General features: G+C 29.9%; 1 protein-coding gene across 1 annotated transcript in view; it reads left to right on the plus strand.

The window, feature by feature from the left end:
- Nucleotides 1–26529, plus strand: part of GABA-B-R1 (gamma-aminobutyric acid type B receptor subunit 1) — a 543509-nt gene that overhangs the window by 372906 nt on the left and 144074 nt on the right. The window contains exon 5 of the mRNA XM_075294217.1: nt 13390–13524. Within this exon, the coding sequence (XP_075150332.1) occupies nt 13390–13524 (135 nt within the window). The remainder of the gene's footprint in view (nt 1–13389; nt 13525–26529) is intronic.

A 26529-nucleotide genomic window follows, 5' to 3' on the forward strand; every position in this document is an offset into this window, starting at 1 on the left:
CCAGCGTACAAACCACACCAAACAGTGCATTTTTCGGGATGCATGGGCAGTTCTTGAACGGCTTCTGGTTACTCTTCACTCCAAATGCGGCAATTTTGCTTATTTACGTAGCCATTCAACCAGAAATGAGCCTCATCGCTGAACAAAATTTGTCGATAAAAAAGCGGATTTTCTGCCAACTTTTCTAGGGCCCATTCACTGAAAATTCGACGTTGTGGCTCGTTAGTAAGTCTATTCATGATGAAATGTCAAAGCATACTGAGCATCTTTCTCTTTGACACCATGTCTGAAATCCCACGTGATCTGTCAAATACTAATGCATGAAAATCCTAACCTCAAAAGAATCACCCTTTACAACATCACTGTAGACTGATATTAGCACTGTTAATTTTGCATAAGATATCTATGCCTTTCATAGTGTATGCGTTTGATCTCTATCTCTGTATAACAGAGAAATGTAAGTGAGAGGGCACAGATGTAGCTTAATCAAATGACTGTAGACAAGCAATGGCCATTTTCGCTTTCACTCTCCAAAACGTTCTCTCTTTCTCTAAGCAAGAGCACTGAATAAAGGTTTGATTTGGCAAAAAAACGTTATCTGGCTCAGGTTTGCCATGATTTAATTTTTAGAAATTTATTGGGAGTACGAATATATTATTACTCATGAAGGGGATCTTTTAATAGAAAATAAAAAAACAAAACCTTTGAAGGAGTGTCTTCAAAAAGCTAATGTAAAAAACTAATTCCATATTCAAGTATCGTTACTCTAAAAACATAAAGAGAGCGATTATGTGTACTCACACACAAACAGAAATGTCTCTCTGCCCAGGGATTGAAAATGCAGTACTATAATACATTTTCAATACTTTTTGGTCAGTACCGAAGTACACCCTCGAATGATTTAGTACCTTTGGTGTAGACATTTTTGAGACGATATCACACTGAATAAACGGTGAACCCATCAGGAAGGAAAATTTTGGTTCATTTTAGAAAATATTGGTAAATTTTAGAACATTTTAACTAAACTGTATAAAACACGCCGACGTCACGCCGTTATCACAAAAATAAGTATATAATTTCCAACAAATTGACGAAAATTTTTATGCATCATTAATTTTTTTTCACTTGTTTAAGAAAATTTTGTAGTTTGAAGGAAAAAATTGGCTTTCAAAATTGCAAAAATGTCTTTAAATCAAGATGGGCGCATTTGTAGTAAAATTTACAAATATAAAGAAATAATGAACTATTTTGTGAGACGTACGAATTTAGTAAATCTTTATACATAATTTGTGTATAATTTTTTCACTTTGTGAAAAAACGTGCGCAAAAAATTATTAGAGTAAAGGAAACATTCTCCAAACATAATAATTCCGCGAACTAAAATAAAGTTAAAATGGCTTTAGTGAAATAGAGGGTTCACTTTTTTTTTTGAGTGCAGATTTATGGTTTTGACAAAATATTTTAATATTTTGAGAAAGTCTTTAACAAATTTATTTGCTAATAGTCTTTGGCAAATTTGGCAACACAGATAAGTTCATGCGGCAAGAAAATATCGATTTTGTAAAAGCCTGAGGAAAAAAACGATTTTCTATAAAATTTTTTCAAAATTTTATTTCTATAGAAAATTTTGTCAAAATTTTATTTCTATAGACAATTTTTTTTAAAAATTTATTTCTATAGAATATTTTGTCAAACTTTTATTTCTATAGAAAATTTTGTCAAAATTTTATTTCTAAAGAAAATTTTGTCAACATTTTATTTCTAAAGAAAATTATTATTGTTTTTGATCTCAGCTTAAAGCCATGCATTGACTAAACTACAAGTGTAGCTTAACCAACAGAGGAAAAGTATGCTTGTCAAATTTATTTGGGCAAAGCCCTATAGACTGCAAGATGGTTGGATGTACAGCTGTTTCGGAATTACCACAAAATTTTCTATGGAAATAAAATTTTAACAAGATTTCTAAAGAAATAAAATTTTGACAAAATTTTCTATACAAATAAAATGTTGACAAAATTTTGACAAAATTTTATTTCTATAGAAAATTTTGTCAAATTTTTTTTCTATAGAAAATTTTGTCAAAATTTTATTTCTAAAGAAAATTTGGTCAAAATTTTGTTTTTAAAGAAAATTTTGTCAAAATTTTATTTGTATAGAAAATTTTGTCAAAATTTTATTTCTTTAGAAATTTTGTCAAAATTTTATTTCTATAGAAAATTTTGCCAAAATTTTTTTTCTAAGAAAATTTTGTCAAAATTTTATTTCTACAGAAATTTTTCTATTCTATGTCAAAATTTTATTTCCAAAGGAATATCTTTGGAAAATTGTGTAAAAAAATTATTTTTATAGAAAATTTTGTCAAAATTTTATTTCTAAAGAAAATTTTGTCAAAATTTTGTCAACATTTTATTTGTATAGACAATTTTGTCAAAATTTTGTTTCTATAAAAAATTTTGTCAAAATTTTATTTCTATAGAAAATTTTGTCAAAATTTTTTTTCTAAGAAAATTTTGTCAAAATTTTGTCAACATGTTATTTGTATAGAAAATTTTGTCAAAATTTTATTTCTATAGAAAATTTTGTCAAAATTTTCTATTCTATGTCCAAATTTTATTTCTTAAGAAATATCTATAGAAAATTTTGTAAAAAAATTATTTCTATAGAAAATTTTGTCAAAATTTTATTTCTATATAAAATGTTGACAAAATTTTCTATTTCTAAAGAAAATTTTGTCAAAATTTTATTTCTAAAGGAAATTTTGCCAACATTTTATTTCTAAAGAAAATTTTGCCAAAATTTTAATTCTAAAGAAAATTTTGCCAAAATTTTATTTCTATAGAAAATTTTGTCAAAATTTGTTTTCTAAAGAAAATTTTGTCAAAATTTTATTTGTATAGAAAATTTTGTCAAAATTTTCTTTCTATAGGAAATTTTGTCAAAATTTTCTTTCAATAGAAAATTTTGTCAACATTTTATTTCTATAGAAAATTTTGTCAAAATTTTATTTCTACAGAAATTTTTTTATTCTATATCAAAATTTTATTTCCAAAGAAATACCTTTGGAATATTTTGTAAAAAATTTATTTCTATAGAAAATTTTGTCAACATTTTATTTCTATAGAAAATTTTGTCAAAATTTTATTTCTGTAGAAAATTGTGTCAAATTTTTATTTCTTAAGAAAATTTTCTCATAAATTTATTTCTATAGAAAATTTTGTCAAAAATTTATTTCTATAGAAAATTTTGTAAAAATTTTCTTTCTATAGAAAATTTTGTCAAAATTTTATTTCTATAGAAAATTTTGTCCAAATTTTATTTATATAGAAAATGTTGTCAAAATTTTATATCTATAGAAAATTTTGTCAAAATTTTATTTCTAAAGAAAATTTTGCCAACATTTGATTTCTAAAGAAAATTTTGTCAAAATTTTAATTCTAAAGAAAATTTTGCCAAAATTTTATTTCTATAGAAAATTTTGTCAAAATTTTTTTCCTAAAGAAAATTTTGTCAAAATTTTATTTCTACAAAAATTTTTCTATTCTATGTCAAAATTTTATTTCTAAAGAAATTTCTCTAGAAAATTTTGTCAAAATTTTCTTTCTATAGAAAATTTTGTCAACAAAATTTTATTTCGTTAGAAATTTGTTAAAAATTTTGTCCACATTTTATTTGTATAGAAAATTTTGTCAAAATTTTATTTCTATAGAAAATTTTGTTAAAACTTTATTTCTAGAGAAATTTTTCTATTCTATGTCCAAATTTTATTTTTAAAGAAATTTCTATAGAAAATTTTGTTAAAAGTTTATTTCTAAAGCAAATGTTATCAAAATATTATTTCTATATAAAATTTTGTCAAATTTTAATTTTTATTGAAATTTTTGTCAAAATTTTATTTTTAAAGAAAATTTTGTTAAAATTTTATTTCTATAGAAAATTTTGTCAAAATTTTATTTCTAAAGAAAATTTTGTCAAAATTTTATTTCTTTAGAAATTTTGTCAAAATTTTATTTCTATAGAAAAATTGGTCAAAATTTTATTTCTACAGAAATTTTTCTATTCATGTCAAAATTTTATTTCTAACGAAATTTCTATAGAAAATTTTGTCAACATTTTAGTTGTATAGAAAATTTTGTCAAAATTTTATTTCTTTAGAATTTTTTGTCAAAATTTTATTTCTATAGAAAATTTTGTCAAAATTTTGTTTCTATAGAAAATTTTGTCAAAATTTTATTTCTATAGCAAATTTTGTCAAAATTTTCTTTCTATTCTATGTCCAAATTTTCTATTCTATGTCCAAATTGTATTTCTTAAGAAATATCTATAGAAATTTTTGTTAACATTTTATTTCTATAGAAAATTTTGTTAAAATTTTCTTTCTATAGAAAATTTTGTCAAAATTTTATTTCTACAAAAAATTTTGTCAAAATTTTATTTCTACAAAAAATTTTGTCAAAATTTTATTTCTTAGAAAACATTCTGAAGATTTTATTTCTATAGAAAATCTTGTCAAAATTTAATTTCTTTGGAAAATTTTACCAAAATTTTATTTCTATAGAAAATTGTATCAAAATTTTATTCTTATAGAAAATGTTTGCAAAATTGTATATCTATAGGAAAATTTTTATTTATATAGAAAATTTTGTTAAAATTTTATTTATTTGTGAAGTACCTTTTAATTGGGCAGGAATGTTTTTGCAAACTCTACCACAGCATCAAGAATTCTACCATTCTACTAAACAGTAAAAAAATCTATCATTTTTGGTAGAATTCTACCAACTGTGTCACTTGATACCCCATTGATTATCTCTCCAACACCATGTTAATTTGCTGCTTCTCAAACTTACTCTTGCCCAAAGAGATATCTCTTTGTATTATGTTAAGGCTCTCAGTACTTGTTAGTATGCAGTTATGTTATGGCAAATGTTAAGATGAGTTAAGATGATCTATCCCAAATTGTTATTATCATTAGCTGTTTGGTATCGATTATCTCTCAAACACAATGACAACTGCTTCTCAAACTTACTCTCCCCTCTAGAGAGATATCTCATTTTATTTGCATTTTAAAGGGTTTTCAAACTAGAAGTGTTATTTTGGATGATTCGGTATTTCGTTGGCTTTCACTTTTATTTTTAATTGTATTTAAAATTTTCATGCAAAATAATTTTAGTTTAATTCTATTTAATATGTTCCCTTTAAGATTTTATAATTTTTTCTAATTAATTATATTCCCCAAGTTCCCTGAACTAGTATATGTGTGGAGCTTGAGCATTGAAAATGCCACAAGGCTACAAAACTTAAAGGAATTTGTTTACACACAAGGAAGCGGAAGTAACATCTCAAAGGGCATTTTAACAATATTTGAAGCCACAGGGGCGCAACATGCAACATGGTTAAACGTAGTATTAGTCTCATACCAGACTATTAACAGCTATTCGTGTTGGTTGTATTTAATTTCTTTGAAAAGAATGGAAGAACAAACTTTGAAGGAAGAAGCAAAGCACAAAATTGCCTTGACTTTTCTTATCCACAATTTTACTATATGGTTGGGCTTATGCATGAATGTTCGTTCTATAAATCCTTTGGCAAATACTATACTGTCTTTTCCTTAGCCATAATGCATTGCAGAAATATTAAAATAATAACCTCCTAAAGAAAGTTGGTAATAATGGCCATAAAAACAGCAACAAAAATCCCTTAATTTCCCTTTCCCTTGAGGTATAGCCCTCCCTTAAACCAACATCACAAAGCATATGTGTGAAGGATATAAAAACCAAAAACAAAAACAAATAAATTTTACTAGGCCCTTTTAGTTGTGAAAAACACCAAAGACTTTCTTCGTCTTTGGCCACAACCAAAGCCCAAGGACTTTTAGTGGCTTTGAAAACCTTCAGAGAGAGAGAGAGAGTTGTAAGTTTAGTGGCAATGTTAATGGTCATGACATTGATGGTGTGGTGGACTAAGTAAATGGCTGTGCTGATGATGTTTAAGGCATAAGCAAATAATGGTTAATGCCCTAATATTAGCATAGTTTCAGGTCTTGTGCAATAAAAACAGATTCACTTATTTACACAAGGCAGGGGATAGTAATTTGGTTTCGCCCATCACTTAAACAAAAGTAACTAGAATTTCTTCTAGTATCTAGGGAAAGTCCTGCGAAAAGGTCATACAAGAATGAAAATGAAACTTCAACTGGTATATGTTTGGAGGTTTTTGCCTAATATCTATGTCTTCGTCCTCTGAGACTGTGTACATCTTTATGATGGTTTTATTGGAAATCCACATATCTCCTGAGGGTTTTTGAAATAAAACAAGTAAGGAAAGTCTAAAGTCGGGCGGGGCCGACTATATTATACCCTGCACCACTTTGTAGATCTAAATTTTCGATAACATATCACATCCGTCAAATGTGTAGGGGGCTATATATAAAGGTTTGTCCCAAATACATACATCTCTCGATCTGGACAGAATTTGATAGACTTCTACAAAATCTATAGAGTCAAAATTTAAATTGCCTAATGCACTAGGGTGGAACACAATGTTAGTAAAAAAATATGGGAAACATTTAAATCGGAAGCAATTTTAAGGAAACTTCGCAAAAGTTTATTTATGATTTATCGCTCGATATATATGTATTAGAAGTTTAGGAAAATTTGAGTCATTTTTACAACTTTTCGACTAAGCAGTGGCGATTTTACAAGGAAAATGTTGGTATTTTGACCAATTTTGTCGAAATCAGAAAAACATATATATGGGAGCTATATCTAAATCTGAACCGATTTCAACCAAATTTGGCACGCATAGCTACAATACTAGTTCTACTCCCTGTGTAAAATTTCAACTAAATCGGAGTTAAAAATTGGCCTCTACGGTCATATGAGTGTAAATCGGGCGAAAGCTATATATGGGAGCTATATCTAAATCTGAACCGATTTCAACCAAATTTGACACGCATAGCTACAATGCTAATTCTACTCCCTGTGCAAAATTTCAACTAAATCGGAGCAAAAAATTGGCCTCTGTGGGCAAATGAGTGTAAATCGGGCGAAAGCTATATATGGGAGCTATATCTAAATCTGAACCGATTTGGCTGATATTTTGCAAGTTTTTCGAGACTCATAAAATATTCGGATGTACGGAATTTGAGGAAGATCGGTTGATATACACGCCAATTATGACCAGATCGGTGAAAAATATATATGGCAGCTATATCTAAATCTGAACCGATTTTTTCCAAAATCAATAGGGATCGTCTTTGAGCCGAAACAGGACCCTTTTATAAATTTTAGGATAATCGGACTAAAACTGCGAGCTGTACTTTGCACACAAAAATACATCAACAGACAGACAGACAGACGGACAGAGAGACAGACAGACAGACGGACATCGCTAAATCGACTCAGAATTTAATTCTAAGACGATCGGTATACTAAACGATGGGTCTCAGACTTTTCCTTCTTGGCGTTACATACAAATGCACAAACTTATTATACCCTGTACCACAGTAGTGGTGAAGGGTATAAAAATTCTATTATTGTTGTCATAACACACATCCTTTTATTTCAAATCTCTTAATGTCTATGTATTTAAGGGATAAAACCAGGGGCTACTGCCTTGAGACTTGAATCTTATGGGACTTAATAATGTGTACTTGGTTCACATTGTCATAGGCAATGAAAATCCTGTAATATTATTACTACCGTTTTATATGCCTAAGGCCTAAGAAAAGTGTGAAGGATTCCAGGAAGAACTATACATTGTTTGTAGTTAAATAAGAGAGTCTACAGCAGGGATGGGCAGAGAGAGAAAGAGATTTTATGAGATTGCATATGATCGCTCTCTTTATGTTTTACGATAAACTATACTTGAATTTGGAATTAACAAATAGAAGCCACCTTAAAGATTTTCTACAAAAACAAAATTGTGACAAAATTTTCTAAACAAATAAAATGTTGACAAAATTTTCTATGGAAATAAAATTTTGACTAAATTTTGTATAGAAATAACGTTTTGTGAAATTGTCTATAGAAGTAACGTTTTGTGAAATTGTCTATAAAAATAAAATGTTGGCAAATTTTCCTATAGAAATAAAATTTTGACAAAATTTTCTGTAGAAATAAAATTTTGACAAAATTTTCTTAAAAAATAACGTTTTGTGAAATTGTCTATAAAAATAGACTTTTGGCAAATTTTTCTATAGAAAGAAAATTTTGACAAAATTTTCTATTGAAATAAAATTTTGACAAAATTTTCTATAGAAATAAAAATTTGACAAAATTTTCTATAGAAATAACGTTTTGGCAAATGTTTCTATAGAAATAACATTTCGACAAAATCTTCTATAGAAATAAAATTTTGACCAAATTTTCTATAGAAAAAAATTTTGACAAAATTTTCTATAGAAATAATATTTGGACTAAATTTTCTATAGAAATAATATTTGGACAAAATTTTCTATAGAAATAAAGTTTTGACAAAATTTTGCATAGAAATAAAGTTTTGACAAAATTTTCCTAGAAATAAAATTTTGACAAAATTTTCTATAGAAATAAAATTTTGACAAAATTTTCTATAGAAATAAAATTTTAGCAAAATGTTTCTAGAAATAAAATTTTGACATAATTTTCTATAAAAACAATATTTGGACAAAATTTTCTTTAGAAATAAAATTTTGGCACAATTTTCTTTAGAAATAAAATTTCGACAAAATTTTCTATAGAAATAAAATTTTGACAAAATTTTCTATAGAAATAAAATTTTGACAAAATTTTCTATAGAAATAAAATTTTGACAAAAATTTCCTAGCAATAAAATTTTGACAAAATTTTCTACAGAAATAAAATTTGACAAAATATTTCTAGAAATAAAATTTTGACAAAATTTTCTATAGAAATAATATTTGGACAAAATTTTCTATAGAAATAAAATTGTGATCAAATTTTAAAAAAAATTTCTATAGAAATAATATTTGGACATATTTTTCGATAAAAATAATATTTGGACAAAATTTTCTTTAGAAATAAAATTTTGTCAAAATTTTCTTTAGAAATAAAACTTCGACAAAATTTTCTATAGAAATAAAATTTTGACAAAATTTTCTATAGAAATAAAATTTTGACAAAATTTTCTACAGAAATAATATTTGGACAAAATTTTCTATAGAAATAATATTTGGACAAAATTTTCTATAGAAATAAAATTTTGACAAATTTTGTATAGAAATAAAGTTTTGACAAAATTTTCCTAGAAATAAAATTTTGACAAAATTTTCTACAGAAATAAAATTTTGACAAAATTTTTCTAGAAATAAAATTTTGACCAAATTTTCTATAGAAGTAATATTTGGACAAGATTTTCTATAGAAATAAAATTTTGACAAAAATTTCTACAGAAATAATATTTGGACATAATTTTCTATAAAAATAATATTTGGACAAAGTTTTCTTTAGAAATAAAATTTTGGCAAAATTTTCTTTAGAAATAAAATTTAGACAAAATTTTCTATAGAAATAAAATTTTGACAAAATTTTCTATAGAAATAAAATTTTGACAAAAATTTCTATAGAAATAAAATTTTGACAAAATTTTCCTAGCAATAAAATTTTGACAAAATTTTCTATAGAAATAAAATTTTGACAAAATTTTTCTAGAAATAAAAATTTGACAAAATTTTCTATAGAAATAATATTTGGACAAAATTTTCTATAGAAGTAAAATTGTGATCAAATTTTGAAAAAAATTTTCTATAAAAATAATATTTGGACAAAATTTTCTTTAGAAATAAAATTTTGACAAAATTTTCTATAGAAATAAAATTTTGACAAAATTTTCTATAGAAATAAAATTTTGCAAAATTTTCCTAGAAATAAAATTTTGACAAAATTTTCTATAGAAATAAAATTTTGACAAAATTTTTCTAGAAATAAAATTTTGACAAAATTTTTCTAGAAATAAAATTTTGACAAAATTTTGACAAAAATTTCTATAGAAATAAAAATTTTGACAAAATTTTCTATAGAAATAAAATTTTACAAATATTTCTATAGAAATAATATTTGGACTAAATTTTCTATAGAAATAATATTTGGACAGAATTTTCTATAGAAATAAAAATTTTACAAAATTTTCTATAGAAATAAAATTTTGAGAAAATTTTCTATAGAAATAAAGTTTTAACAAAATTTTCTAAGGAAATCAAATTTAGAAACAAAAATCCATAGCAATAAAATTTTCTATATCAATAAAAATTTGAAAAATTGTTTCTATAGAAATAAAATTCTACAAATTTTTCTATAGAATTAAAATTTTTACAAGATTTTTTATTAGAAATAAAAATTTGACAAAATTTTCTATAGAAATAAAAATTTGACAAAATAAAAAAAAAAATAAAAATTTGACAAAATTTTCTATAGAAATAAAATGTTGACAATATAAAAAAATAAAATTTTGACAAAATTTTCTATAGGAATAATATTCGGACAAATTTTTCTATAGAAATAAAATAGTGATCAAATTTTCTATGGAAATAAAATAGTGATCAAATTTTCAATAGAAATAAAATTTTGACAACATTTTCTATAGAAATAAAATTTTAACACAATTTTCTAGAGAAATAATATTTGGATAGTATTTTCTATAGAAATAAAATTTTGACAAAATTTTCTATAGAAATAAAGATTTGGCAAAATTTTCTAAGGAAATCAAATTTGAAAAAAAATTTCCATACCAATAAAATTTTCTATAGTAATAACATTTGGACAAAATTTTCTACAGAAATAATATTTGGACAGAATTTTCTATAAAAATAAAATTGTGATCAAATTTTCCATAGAAATAAAATTTTGATAAAATTTTCTATCGAAATAAAACTGTGATCAAATTTTCTATAGAAATAATATTTGGACAAAATTTTCTATAGTAATAAAATGTTGACCAAATTTTCTATAGAAATAAAATTTTGACAAAATTTTCTATAGAAATAACGTCTTGTGAAATTATCTATAAAAATAAACTCTTGCAAATTTTGCTAAAGAAATAAAATTTTGACAAAATTTTCTATAGAAATAAAGTTTTGATGAAATTTTCTAAGAAAATCAAATTTTGAAAAAAAAAAAACAATATTCCATACCAATAAAATGTTCTATAGAAATAAAATTTTGACAAAATTTACTATATCAATAAAAATTTGAAAACTTGTTTCAATAGAAATAAAATTTTACAAATTTCCTATAGATATAAAATCTTTTCTATAGAATTAAAATTTTAATAAAGTTTTTTTTATTAGAAATAAAAAATTGACAATTTTTTTTTTATAGAAATAAAATTTTAACGAAATTTTCCTATAGAAATAAAATTTTTACAAAATTTTCTAAAAAAAGAAAAATTAAAGAAAATTTTCCAAAAATATTAAAAAAAAATTCTTTTAAGGAAACATTTTTTTCCATAATAACCACAAACATTTGATCAAACATTGCAAAAAAAGATTTTTTTTATTTTGGTACTTTTTTGGTAAAATTGCCTGGAAATTTTGGTAGATTATTTTTATGGCGACCGTGATAAGGTGCCCATGATAATAACATTTGAGATACAGTAATCCCTCGATTTACGTCGTCTCGGTTTACGTTGTTTCGATTTACGTCGTCAAATTTTTTGTTCCATAAAACTTCGATTTACGTCGCCATTCGATTTACGTTGTCGATTTTTTTGGCCACTTTATCAGAAACGCCTTCCATAAGAAAAAAAGGATCAACGATGATAACATCGAAACATTTTTTTCTGAAATTCTTACAGAAATCACTGAATTACCTTAATTTTTTAGTTTTTTATAATCCACACGCACTTAAAGGGTGATTTGTTAAGAGCTTGATAACTTTTTTTTTAAAAAAACGCATAAAATTTGCAAAATCTCATCGGTTCTTTATTTGAAACGTTAGATTGGTCCATGACATTTACTTTTTGAAGATAATTTCATTTAAATGTTGACCGCGGCTGCGTCTTAGGTGGTCCATTCGGAAAGTCCAATTTTGGGCAACTTTTTCGAGCATTTCGGCCGGAATAGCCCGAATTTCTTCGGAAATGTTGTCTTCCAAAGCTGGAATAGTTGCTGGCTTATTTCTGTAGACTTTAGACTTGACGTAGCCCCACAAAAAATAGTCTAAAGGCGTCAAATCGCATGATCTTGGTGGCCAACTTACCGGTCCATTTCTTGAGATGAATTGTTCTCCGAAGTTTTCCCTCAAAATGGCCATAGAATCGCGAGCTGTGTGGCATGTAGCGCCATCTTGTTGAAACCACATGTCAACCAAGTTCAGTTCTTCCATTTTTGGCAACAAAAAGTTTGTTAGCATCGAACGATAGCGATCGCCATTCACCGGAACGTTGCGTCCAACAGCATCTTTGAAAAAATACGGTCCAATGATTCCACCAGCGTACAAACCACACCAAACAGTGCATTTTTCGGGATGCATGGGCAGTTCTTGAACGGCTTCTGGTTGCTCTTCACTCCAAATGCGGCAATTTTGCTTATTTACGTAGCCATTCAACCAGAAATGAGCCTCATCGCTGAACAAAATTTGTCGATAAAAAAGCGGATTTTCTGCCACTGATTTTGGTAATAAAATTCAATGATTTGCAAGCGTTGCTCGTTAGTAAGTCTATTCATGATGAAATGTCAAAGCATACTGAGCATCTTTCTCTTTGACACCATGTCTGAAATCCCACGTGATCTGTCAAATACTAATGCATGAAAATCCTAACCTCAAAAGAATCACCCTTTACATACATAAATGGACTTAGGAATAAGTATGAGCAACTTTTAATTCGGTTTACGTCGTTTCGATTAACGTCGTCAAATTCCGGAACCAATCATGACGTAAATCGAGGGATTACTGTATATCATGTTAGCATTAGACATAACATAATATCATTATAACATTTAATGGGAGGCTTAACATAAAATGTTCAAAACCATGATGAGGCTGCTAATTACTATATATGTGACACAGCCACAGCTTTCCTGTAGCTCTGTTAGGTTTTAGCTCTCTGTTTATAAATTTTAAATTGAAGATCTTTTCATTTTAACAGAAACATTTAAAGTTTCTGAGAGTGAGTACAAATGCAGAATCATGTACATATCCATTTCCCCACACATTTTTCCTAATTGGTTCATTTTTATTTTGGAGAATTTATTGGTCACACTCATCAAAATAAAATTGTAAATTTAATTGAAATTTTCCAACAACTTTTGAAAAAAATGTAAAATCAAATAAAAATAAATAATCAAGGGGCACTTAAAGCAATAACCATAACCAATATATCTAAATTGTAATATTCTATCGTTATTTTCAATTAAATAAAATTTATTAAAATTTTCGATATCTTTTCTATTTCTAGTGTGAGCCTGGTTTGGGTGCCAGCGTCATGTACAATCTACTTTACAATAAACCCCAAAAACTTATGCTATTAGCCGGCTGCAGTACGGTCTGCACAACTGTGGCAGAAGCCGCAAAAATGTGGAATCTTATTGTGGTAAGTATCAACAGCAACAGCAAATGGAATAGAAACAAAGAAATTTGATAAATTGATTTCTATTCGTATTTACGATATATGGATGTTGTCTTACATTGGCACAATCCAAAGTGTGGTATTGTTTTGGGTTTTGTTTTTTTTTTGTTATAAATGACGATTGTCCTTCTCCCTTTAGTATTTTCTAGAATTAAAGAAGATGAGTGTAAGGTAAGGGAATTTATTGAATTGAATTTATGATTTACTATACTTTTGTTTTGTTGACTACTCTTATGGTAAAAGAAAACAAGCTTCATATCCTTGCCCCAAGACAAGGTAGTCTTAAGAAATCGAAAAATATAAAAAAAGCTTTATGGCAACACAAAGTCATAAAATAAATCAATAAATTGAGTGAATTGTAGACTGGCAAACAATAGAAATCATTTCTATTCTATTTTTATGTTTTGTTTTTGTCCAAAATCCAAACACCAAAGTTTATGAAGTTTTTGTTTTTATAGGCGATGATAAAACTTGGTTTTTATGAAGGTGTTAAAATCTTAGCTTTAGAGCGACACCTTTTGAGGGCTGGCGACAGTTATCGCATTTATATGTTGAGCGCACATACAGACATAACAGGCTGGCTGATAAGTCCCCGATCTGACACATAGATGGCGTCGCTAGTATTAAATGTATATTATTTTTATATAGTACCAACCTTCAAATGATTCGTATCAAACTTTGACGTCTGTAAGTCAATTAGTTTGTGAGATAGAGCGTCTTTTGTGAAGCAACTTTTGTTATTGTGAAAAAAATGGAAAAAAAGGAATTTCGTGTTTTGATAAAATACTGTTTTCTGAAGGCAAAAAATACGGTGAAAGCAAAAACTTGGCTTGTTAATGAGTTTCCGGACTCTGCCCCAGGGAAATCAACAATAATTGATTGGTATGCAAAATTCAAGCGTGATGAAATGAGCACGGAGGACGGTGAACGCAGTGGACGCCCGAAAGAGGTGGTTAACGACGAAAACATCAACAAAATCCACAAAATGATTTTGAATGACCGTAAAATGAAGTTGATCGAGATAGCAGAGGCCTTAAAGATATCAAAGGAACGTGTTGGTCATATCATTCATCAATACTTGGATATGCGGAAGCTCTGTGCAAAATGGGTGCCGCGCGAGCTCACATTTGACCAAAAACAACAAGGTGTTGATGATTCTGAGCGATGTTTGCAGCTGTTAACTCGTAATACACCCGAGATTTTCCGACTATATGTGACAATGGATTAAACATGGCTCCATCACTACACTCCTGAGTCCAATCGACAGTCGGCTGAGTGGACAGCGACCGGTGAACCGTCTCCGAAGCGTGGAAAGACTCAAAAGTCCGCTGGCAAAGTAATGGCCTCTGTTTTTTGGGATGCGCATGGAATAATTTTTATCGATTATCTTGAGAAGGGAAAAACCATCAAAAGTGACTATTATATGGCATTATTGGAGCGTTTGAAGGTCGAAATCGCGCCAAAACGGCCCTATACGAAGAAGAAAAAAGTGTTGTTCCACCAAGACAACGCACCGAGCCACAAGCCATTGAGAACGATGGTAAAAATTCATGAATTGGGCTTCGAATTGCTTCCCCACCCACCGTATTCGCCAGATATGGCCCCCAGCGACTTTTTCTTGTTCTCAGACCTCAAAAGGATTCTCGCAGGGAAAAAATTTGGCTGCAATGAGGAGGTGATCGCCGAAACTGAGGCCTATTTTGAGGCAAAACCGAAGGAGTACTACCAAAATGGTATCAAAAAATTGGAAGGTCGTTATAATCGTTCTATCGCTCTTGAAGGGAACTATGTTGAATAATAAAAACGAATTTTGAAAAAAATGTGTCTTTCTTTGTTAGACCGGGGACTTATCAGCCAACCTGTTATGTATGGGAGCTATATCTAAATCTGAACCGATTTCTTCCAAAATAAATAGGGTTCTATTCTGCCCCAAAATAGAAACTTGTGCCAAATTTGAAGTCGATTAGACTAAAACTGCGACCTAGACTTTGATCACAAAAATGTGTTCGCAGACAGACGGACGGACCGACATCGCTATATCGACTCAAGAGCCCACCCTGAGCATTATTGCCAAAGACACCATGTGTCTATCTGGTCTCCTTCTGGGTGTTGCAAACATATGCCCAAACTTATAATACCCTGTTCCACAGTGTGGCGTAGGGTATAAATACCCAGCAAAAATTTTGGAAGTTCTTCCAAAGGCGCAACTTTAAAAGCACTTCCAGAAGATGCACTCCCAATGATGTTCTTTATTTTAACTACCCAGGAAGTTCTTTTAATTCAATTTTTTATAACTTGGTTTTTTTCATACTTTTAATGGGTAATTTGAACTTTTTTTTGTTTCAAATAGGTTAAAAACAGAGTAAGAATTCATAAAATAGTACAAATCATTTAAATTTTGTCGAAAAAAATGTTAAATCCAATCTGAAAAAATTGTGAATTTTTAAAAATATTTGAAGTCAAACGTTTCCGACAAGCGTTAGAATCCATTAAAAATTATAAAAATTTATAAAAAATATTTATTCGACAACATACCACAGAATTTTTTAATTTACATCCAAAACATTGAATTCGGATCACACCTAAAGAAGTGATGCAAATTCATTGCAACGGCTGTTGAAATGGAGGACTTCCCTTCTATGACAAGTCCATGTTAAATTCATCACTTCTGCGTCAATTTTGCACCACTTCCGGATCCAAAAAGAACAATTTCATTACTTTTTTGGCGACGATTTTTTTGCTGGGTAGTAAATACTTTTAAAAGCACTACGTCAAAATCACGCTCTCTTTGTTGGTCTATCTCTACTATTTTTTCCATTCCCATGCTTTTAAACAAATTTTGTACTCTGAGAGTAATTTTGAAATTTGTCTCATTTACTATTTTCACCACTAGTTAAGTAAAGGGATATAACTGTATAGTCAGAATTGTATTGATCATTGTAAGAGCGAGAGCAAGAGAGTACTAATAAATTCTACAACAGAAATTTATACAGAGTAACTCATTTGTTTAAATTTTCTAAAATGAATAGTTTTATTTGTTGAAAGTTGTCAAAATTTTATTTCAATAGAAATTTTGTCAAAATTTTATTTATATAGAAAATTTGGTGAAAATTTTATTTCTATAGAAAATTTTGTCAAAATTTTATTTCTATAGAAACTTTTGTCGACATTTTACTTCAATAGAAAATGTCGTCAAAATTTCATTTCTATAGAAAATTTGGCAAATTTTTACTTCTGTAGAAAGTTATCGCAATATTTTATTTCTCTATAAAATTTTTACACATTTTTCTTCCTGTACAACATTTTTGCATAATATTGTATCTCTACATTTTTTTCTAATGTTTATATAATTTTGGCACAATTTTATTTCTATAGAAGGTTAGGTTAGGTGGCAGCCCGATGTATCAGGCTCACTTAGACTATTCAGTCCATTGTGATACCACAGTGGTGAACTTCTCTCTTATCACTGAGTGCTGCCCGATTTCATGTTAAGCCTCCTTTTTATAGCCGAGTCCAAACGGCGGTCCACAATGCAGTGAAACCACTTAGAGAAGCTTTGAAACCCTCAGAAATGTCACCAGCATTACTGAGGTGGGATAATCCACCGCTGAAAAACTTTTTGGTGTTCGGTCGAAGCAGGAATCGAATCCATGACCTTGTGTATGCAAGGCGGGCATGCTACCACTGCACCACGGTGGCTCCCAATTTTGACAAAAAAAATGTGTTTTTCTTTGTTAGACCGGGGACTTATCAGCCAACCTGTTATGTATGGGAGCTATATCTAAATTTGAACCAATTTCTTGCAAAATCAATAGGATTCTATTCTGCCCCAAAATAGCAACTTGTGCCAAATTTGAAGTCGATTGGACTAAAACTGCGACCTAGACTTTGATCACAAAAATGTGTTCGCAGACAGACGGACGGACGGACATGGCTAGATCGACTCAGGAGCCCACATTTGATCAAAAACTATGTTGAATAATAAAAACGAATTTTGACAAAGTTTAGGTTAGGTGGCAGCCCGATGTATCAGGCTCACTTAGACTATTCAGTCCATTGTGATACCACATTGGTGAACTTCTCTCTTATCACTGAGTGCTGCCCGATTCCATGTTAAGCTCAATGACAAGGGACCTTCTTTTTATAGCCGAGTTCGAACTCGGCGTTCCACATTACAGTGAAACCACTTAGAGAAACTTTGAAACCCTCCGAAATGTCACCAGCATTACTGAGGTGGGATAATCCACCGCTGAAAAACTTTTTGGTGTTCGGTCGAAGCAGGAATCGAATCCATGACCTTGTGTATGCAAGGCGGGCATTTTAACCATTGCACAACGTTGGATGGTTTTGTTAAAAATGTATTTCTTTAGAAATTTTTGTCAAAATTGTATTTCTACGGAAAATTTTGCCAAAATTGTATTCCTAGATAAAATTTGGTAAAATTGCCGATTTGACGAAAATAAACCAAAATCAATCAAATTCCTTTTGATCCAACCATCGGACCAAATATAAAAACAAGTAAGGAAAGTCTAAAGTCGGGCGGGGCCAACTATATTATACCCTGCACCACTTTGTAGATCTAAATTTACGATACCATATCACATCCGTCAAATGTGTTGGGGGCTATATATAAAGGTTTGTCCCAAATACATACATTTAAATATCACTCGATTTGGACAGAATTTGATAGACTTCTACAAAATCTATAGACTCAAAATTTAAGTCGGCTAATGCACTAGGGTGGAACACAATGTTAGTAAAAAAATATGGGAAACATTTAAATCCGAAGCAGTTTTAAGAAACCTTCGCAAAAGTTTATTTATGATTTATCGCTCGATATATATGTATTAGAAGTTTAGGAAAATTGGAGTCATTTTTACAACTTTTCGACTAAGCAGTGGCGATTTAACAAAGAAAATTTTGGTATTTTGACCATTTTTGTCGAAATCAGAAAAACATATATATGGGAGCTATATCTAAATCTGAACCGATGTCAACCAAATTTGGCACACATAGCTACAATGCTAATTCTACTCCCTGTGAAAAAATTTCAATTAAATCGGAGTTAGAAATTGGCCTCTGTGGTCATATGAGTGTAAATTGGGCGAAAGCTATATATGGGAGATATATCTAAATCTGAACCGACTTCAACCAAATTTGGCACGCATAGCTGCAATGCTAATTCTACTCCCTGTGCAAAATTTCAATTAAATCGTAGCAAAAAATTGGCCTCTGTGGTCATATGAGTGTAAATCGGGCGAAAGCTATATATGGGAGCTATATATAAATCTGAACCGATTTCAATCAAATTTGGCACACATAGCGACAATGCTAATTCTACTCCCTGTGCAAAATTTCAACTAAATCGGAGTTAGAAATTGGCCTCTGTGGGCAAATGAGTGTAAATCGGGCTAAAGCTATATATGGGAGCTATATCTAAATCTGAATCGATTTGGCTGATATTTTGCAAGTTTTTCGAGACTCATCAAATATTCGGATGTACGGAATTTGAGGAAGATCGATTGATATACACGCCAATTATGACCAGATCGGTGAAAAATATATATGGCAGCTATATCTAAATCTGAACCGATTTTTTTCCAAAATCAATAGGGATCGTCTTTGAGCCGGAACAGGATCCTATACCAAATTTTAGGACAATTGGACTAAAACTGCGAGCTGTACTTTGCACACAAAAATACACCAACAGACAGACAGACGGACGGACAGACAGACAGATGGATATCGCTAAATCGACTCAGAATTTAATTCTAAGACGATCGGTATACTAAACGATGGGTCTCAGACTTTTCCTTCTTGGCCTTACATACAAATGCACAAACTTATTATACCCTGTACCACAGTAATGGTGAAGGGTATAATTAATAGTTTTTTGCACCAATTTTGGTCCGATCGGACCAAAATGCCAACCTTGTACTATATTTATTGCCAAAAAGTTATTTTGTTTTAGTTTATTTTTAAAATTTTGTAAGAAAAATTTCCACAGCCCAACGATTTTTTCTTTATTCCAAGTTTGTCACAAAAATTTTATGAACTAAATGGCAGTAAAATTTCAGTGACATACAAGTAAGTTCAAAAATAGTAAGAATGAACTACAGTGTGGTTAAAATGGGAGTGATCTTGCGCCTAAGCTTTTTCTTTATAGTCAGTTCATTTGTGCTTTTCGAGAAGGATTTATTTTGTAAATGGTAGTTAAATATCCAAAAATGTCAGAAAATTTTAGTGAATCTCAAAATTTGTAATACAACTTAGTTCAATTTTCGCACGAAATAGTTCATTTTCATGTAACAAAAGATACATCTTTTGCACTTTCTTAAAAATTGTATTTAAGTTTACTTTTTTCTGTGTACAAAGTCTCACCACCAGATCCACCAAAAACTTAAGTCAGGTTTAGATGTAAAGAGTGGAGGTCTGCATCGAATAACTTTTCACTACATGTATGCAATTCGCTGTCGAATATAATACATACACTGTCTTTCTCTCAGAGCGCAAGTAGTGAAGTGAAGAGAACACTTGCTTGTCAAATACCACCAAGTACTTATCCGAAAAAATATGTGTTCCGAAAAAAAGGAACAATAAAAATGTAAGTACTTGAGAAAAAGTACAACATGGATTCTCTTCACTTCACGTGGTACCACAAGTATTTCTCAGTTATGTGCGAAGCAAAACTTTCCATTTCTATTAATCATAGATATGTATGTATGTCACATATTTCATATAAAGGGTGATTCTTTTGAGGTTAGGATTTTCATGCATTAGTATTTGACAGATCACGTGGGATTTCAGACATGGTGTCAAAGAGAAAGATGCTCAGTATGCTTTGACATTTCATCATGAATAGACTTACGATCTGCCACAACGTCGAATTTTCAGTGAATGGGCCCTAGAAAAGTTGGCAGAAAATCCGCTTTTTTATCGACAAATTTTGTTCAGCGATGAGGCTCATTTCTGGTTGAATGGCTACGTAAATAAGCAAAATTGCCGCATTTGGAGTGAAGAGCAACCAGAAGCCGTTCAAGAACTGCCCATGCATCCCGAAAAATGCACTGTTTGGTGTGGTTTGTACGCTGGTGGAATCATTGGACCGTATTTTTTCAAAGATGCTGTTGGACGCAACGTTACGGTGAATGGCGATCGCTATCGTTCGATGCTAACAAACTTTTTGTTGCCAAAAATGGAAGAACTGAACTTGGTTGACATGTGGTTTCAACAAGATGGCGCTACATGCCACACAGCTCGCGATTCTATGGCCATTTTGAGGGAAAACTTCGGAGAACAATTCATCTCAAGAAATGGACCGGTAAGTTGGCCACCAAGATCATGCGATTTGACGCCTTTAGACTATTTTTTGTGGGGCTACGTCAAGTCTAAAGTCTACAGAAATAAGCCAGCAACTATTCCAGCTTTGGAAGACAACATTTCCGAAGAAATTCGGGCTATTCCGGCCGAAATGCTCGAAAAAGTTGCCCAAAATTGGACTTTCCGAATGGACCACCTAAGACGCAGCCGCGGTCAACATTTAAATGAAATTATCTTCAAAAAGTAAATGTCATGGACCAATCTAACGTTTCAAATAAAGAACCGATGAGATTTTGCAAATTTTATGCGTTTTTTTTTAAAAAAAAGTTATCAAGCTCTTAACAAATCACCCTTTATTTATGTATGTCACACACTTACCTTAACGTTTGCCGTTTACCGAAAACATATATTATTGAGAGTAACTGTTTTTTTTTTTGTATTTCTGAAACTGCACGTGGTACATGGAGTACTCTATGAAGTTTTGTTCTCGCAACATACACGACGTGACCACTCTGAGTACACTTCAATAAGAGAAAAAGAGGAATATGTGTTTGTTGGTAGTGAAGACATCAGAGTAGCAACAAGAAGTTACTCGTGGCTTTTGGTGTTCATCAAAATGTGTACCAATTATTTTGCGACTCTCTCAAATAGATGTACTCATGTAGCAATTACACGTGTACTCTTCATTTACAAATGGAATTGTGCAGACCTCTAGTAAAGAGCATAAATATCTTGATACCAATTTGTATTTTTCAACTTTTTAATGAAATAGTTCAAATGCTTACAGTAATTTACAAAGACAACATTTATAATACAATTATTTTCGGTAGTCTGATCACTGCAAACGTGATCACTAAAAATTTTAATCAACCCTAGAGGGTAATAAGGTGACTTTTCCCAGCTGCAATAACCCTTTTGAAACGCTAAATTTTCCTATACGACATCCCTATTTCGGCATTAGAAAATATATCCGCTTATCTCATCATGTTAACACCTAAAACCTCAAATCTCCCATTTTATTCCCCCACCCACTCTATCTACATATACAAATACAACGTATAATCCTATCAGGGATGGAAAATACAATTTTTAAGAACTACAAAAGATGTATTTTTTTGAGCGAAAAAGTACTTTTTACTAAATTTCAACAAAAATTCCATTGGAAGATTATTGACAAGAGCTCCTTTAGACTGAATTTTAAAGAAAATAATATTTTGACAAAGTTTTCTATAGAAATAAAATTTTTAAAATTTATTAAAAAAAATTTTTGACAAAATTTTCTATAAATAAAATTTCGACGAAAATTTTTTATAAAAAAACAAGTAAGGAAAGTCTAAAGCCGGGCGGGGCCGACTATATAATACCCTGCACCACTTTGTAGATCTAAATTTTCGATACCATATCACATCCGTCAAATGTGTTGGGGGCTATATATAAAGGTTTGTCCCAAATACATACATTTAAATATCACTCGATCTGGACAGAATTTGATAGACTTCTACAAAATCTATAGACTCAAAATTTAAGTCGGCTAATGCACTAGGGTGGAACACAATGTTAGTAAAAAAATATGGGAAACATTTAAATCTGAAGCAATTTTAAGGAAACTTCCCAAAAGTTTATTTATGATTTATCGCTCGATATATATGTATTAGAAGTTTAGGAAAATTAGAGTCATTTTTACAACTTTTTGACTAAGCAGTGGCGATTTTACAAGGAAAATGTTGGTATTTTGACCATTTTTGTCGAAATCAGAAAAACATATATATGGGAGCTATATCTAAATCTGAACCGATTTCAACCAAATTTGGCACGCATAGCTACAATGCTAATTCTACTCCCTGTGTAAAATTTCAACTAAATCGGAGTTAAAAATTGGCCTCTACGGTCATATGAGTGTAAATCGGGCGAAAGCTATATATGGGAGATATATCTAAATCTGAACCGATTTCAACCAAATTTGGCACGCATAGCTACAATGCTAATTCTACTCCCTGTGCAAAATTTCAACTAAATCGGAGCAAAAAATTGGCCTCTGTGGTCATTTGAGTGTAAATCGGGCGAAAGCTATATCTAAATCGGAACCGATTTCAACCAAATTTGGCACGCATTGCTACAATGCTAATTCTACTCCCTGTGCAAAATTTCAACTACATCGGAGCAAAAAATTGGCCTCTGTGGTCATTTGAGTGTAAATCGGGCGAAAGCTATATATGGGAGCTATATCTAAATCTGAACCGATTTGGCTGATATTTTGCAAGTTTTTCGAGACTCATAAAATATTCGGATGTACGGAATTTGAGGAAGATCGGTTGATATACACGCCAATTATGACCAGACCGGTGAAAAATATATATGGCAGCTATATCTAAATCTGAACCGATTTTTTCCAAAATCAATAGGAATCGTCTTTGAGCCGAAACAGGACCCTATACCAAATTTTAGGACAATCGGACTAAAACTGCGAGCTGTACTTTGCACACAAAAATACATCAACAGACAGACAGACAGACGGACAGACAGACAAACAGACAGACAGACAGACAGACGGACATCGCTAAATCGACTCAGAATTTAATTCTAAGACGATCGGTATACTAAACGATGGGTCTCAGACTTTGCCTTCTTGGCGTTACATACAAATGCACAAACTTATTATACCCTGTACCACAGTAGTGGTGAAGGGTATAAAAATTGGACAAAATTTTATATAGAAATAAAATTTTGCAAAACATTGCTATAGAAATAAAAATTTGACAAAATTTTACATATAAACAAAATTTTGCAACAATTTTCTATTGAAATGAAATTTTGACAAAATTTTCTACCGATATAAAATTTTGGCAAAATTTTCTATTGATATAAAATTTTGACAAAAATTGTCTATAGAAATAAAATTTTGCAAAAATTTTCTATAGAAATAAAATTTTGCAAAAATTTTCTATAGAAATAAAATTTCGCAAAAATTTTCTATAGAAATAAAATTTCGCAAAAATTTTCTATAGAAATAAAATTTTGACAAAATTTTCTACCGAAATAAAAAATCGATAATACACTGAAAAAACAGTGAATCCACCAGGAAAGATAACTTTCGATTAATTTTAGAAAATTTTGAATTTTTTTAGAAAATTTTAACTAAACAGTATTACAAGCGCTGGCATCACTCCGATATGGTAAAAATAAGTAAATATTTTTCGACAAATTCAAGAAAATTTATTAGACATAACTAAGTTTTTGCACTTGTTAAAGAAAATTTTGTAGTTTTAAGAGAAATCTTGGAGTTCAAAATTGCAAGAATGTCTTTAGTGCCATACGAAGTTCATGATGGACACATTTTTGGTAAAATTTACAAATTTAAGGAAATAATGAACTATTTTGTGAGAAATACGAAATTAGGAAACCTTTATGCTTTATTTTTGTATAATTTTTTCCTGTGTTTTAGTTCATTTAACTAACGTACGCAAAAAATTACTTGAGTAAAGTAAACTTTTTCCAAACATAATGATTCTATGAACTAATATAAAGTTAAATTGGCTTTAGTGAAATAGAGAGTTCACTTTTTTTTGAGTGTAGAATTTATTGATTTCCAAGTAGTCATACTCATCAAAATAAAATTGTAAATTGAATTGAAATTTCCCAACAACTTTTGAAAAATATAAAATCAAATAAAAAGAAACAATCAAGTGGCACTTAAAACAATAACCATGACCAATATATCTGATATCCTATTGTTAATTTCATATAAATAAAATTTATTAAAATTTTCCATATATTTTCTATTTCTATTTTCCTATTGAAATAAATATTTTGACAAAATTTTCTAACGAAATAAAAAATCGATAATAGAATCGCGTAATTTTTTTTCGACTACAACATTCTTGTAATTCAATAAAATCGTGTTTTTGACTATGGCTGTTACAAAATCGTGATTTTCTTCCCGCATGAACTTGTCTGTTTTGCCAAATTTGTAAAAGACTATTAGCAAATATGGTTATTTATTAAAGATTTTCTCAAAATATTTTGTCAAAGCTATTGTACCATAAATCTGATATCGGCTCAAAAATATCTACACAAAAACGTACTAAATCATTCGCGGGGGTACTACGGTACTCATCAGGGTGACAAAAGTATTGAAAAAAGTACTATAGTAGTGCATTTTCCATCCCTGAATCCTATTAGTGCTATTGCTGTAACCCACTCTCTTGCCCGTAATCAATGATCTCCAAGTGACTCTCATATTTACATATTTCCCCATGACAATGCCAGCATAATAAAAACAACCAAACACAACAACATCCATACACAACAAACAACAGTTATTCCAACGAACACAACCAAACACAACAATATCAATATCTTAAAAAAATGTAAATTTCTCAACTAAAACTCGATCAATTTAAAAATTTTTATACCAAATTTACTCCGCGATAAAATATAATACTAGCCTACCAGCCATTTGAAACTCGAGCAGAGTAAAGGTGATACATTTGTTTGGAGAATAAAGCACACGCTTTACATTAGTATGGCCCCAATGACCTTAAATTTGAATTTAATTTAACCTCTAAAGTTGTGGAAAATATAAATTGTGAATATAAATTTGTTATAGCGCCTATTTACTCATTATTTAAAAAGATTATAATCACACAAGATCCCATTGCATTAACTTGAACAATGTAACATGACACTTCCTTAAACATCAACTTCTACCATTCAATACTATCCAATAACTGGCTTTGCATTAATTCATACTCTTGATTTCCATGTTCTCCCAATGACTCTCAAACTTGCCTCCCCATATCAGCAAATGTTAGATATGAGAGTAACATACGCATCACAAACCAAACAATGGCTGCTCAAACTAACTCAACAACGTAGTTTTATTACCTCAAACAAGTAGACAAACGGATATACAAATATTTCTAAATTAGATTAGAATTTCACTCTTACGTATCAATGAAATATTTTTTATATATTAAAAAAAATAATAAAATTTGTATATTGTGTAGCATATAAATGTGGCTGACAGCAACCAACAAGGGAGGTAATAATTTCAACACGTTCCCTTCTGTGCTATGAAATGTCTCGTCTTCTCTATTGTATTTTACCCAAATTCTTCCCATAATATTCTTCGTCTTCAGTATTTTATTTTACCTTAATCCTGGCTAGCTCCTTCGTTCAGATCCTTGGGATAAAGGAGTCCCATACTAAGGCAAATTTGCTATGTTTTTCTACTGATACATGTTAGTTACTCAAAATTCTGGTGAGTTGTTTACCAACTTCTAAAAACTTTTGCTTGAATTATAATAAGAAACAAACACACACACACACACATACATACACTCACTCATACCCTGAAATAGAATAGTTTCCAAGTGTTTATATCCTGATGCCTTTCATTCTTTCCTAGTATACTAGGAAATTTCAAATTCCCACTATCCTTCTTTCAAAAAGTCTTGAGTTGAATACTTAGAAGATTCCCTAAGCCGGAACGAGAAGGGAAGGGGGGGCTTAAGAGGTCCTATGGCATCATAAGCTAAACTATTGCCAGAATTTTAGCAAAACTTTATAAAGATGAAAAGGTTGTCGTTTATGAAAGATAACAATCCAGAAATCTTGTGATGCTTTTCCCAACAAACTTCTCTCTTCCTG

Source organism: Haematobia irritans, chromosome 2 (genome assembly GCF_050003625.1).
Source record: "Haematobia irritans isolate KBUSLIRL chromosome 2, ASM5000362v1, whole genome shotgun sequence".
In the NCBI taxonomy this organism is placed as follows: Eukaryota; Metazoa; Arthropoda; class Insecta; order Diptera; family Muscidae; genus Haematobia; species Haematobia irritans.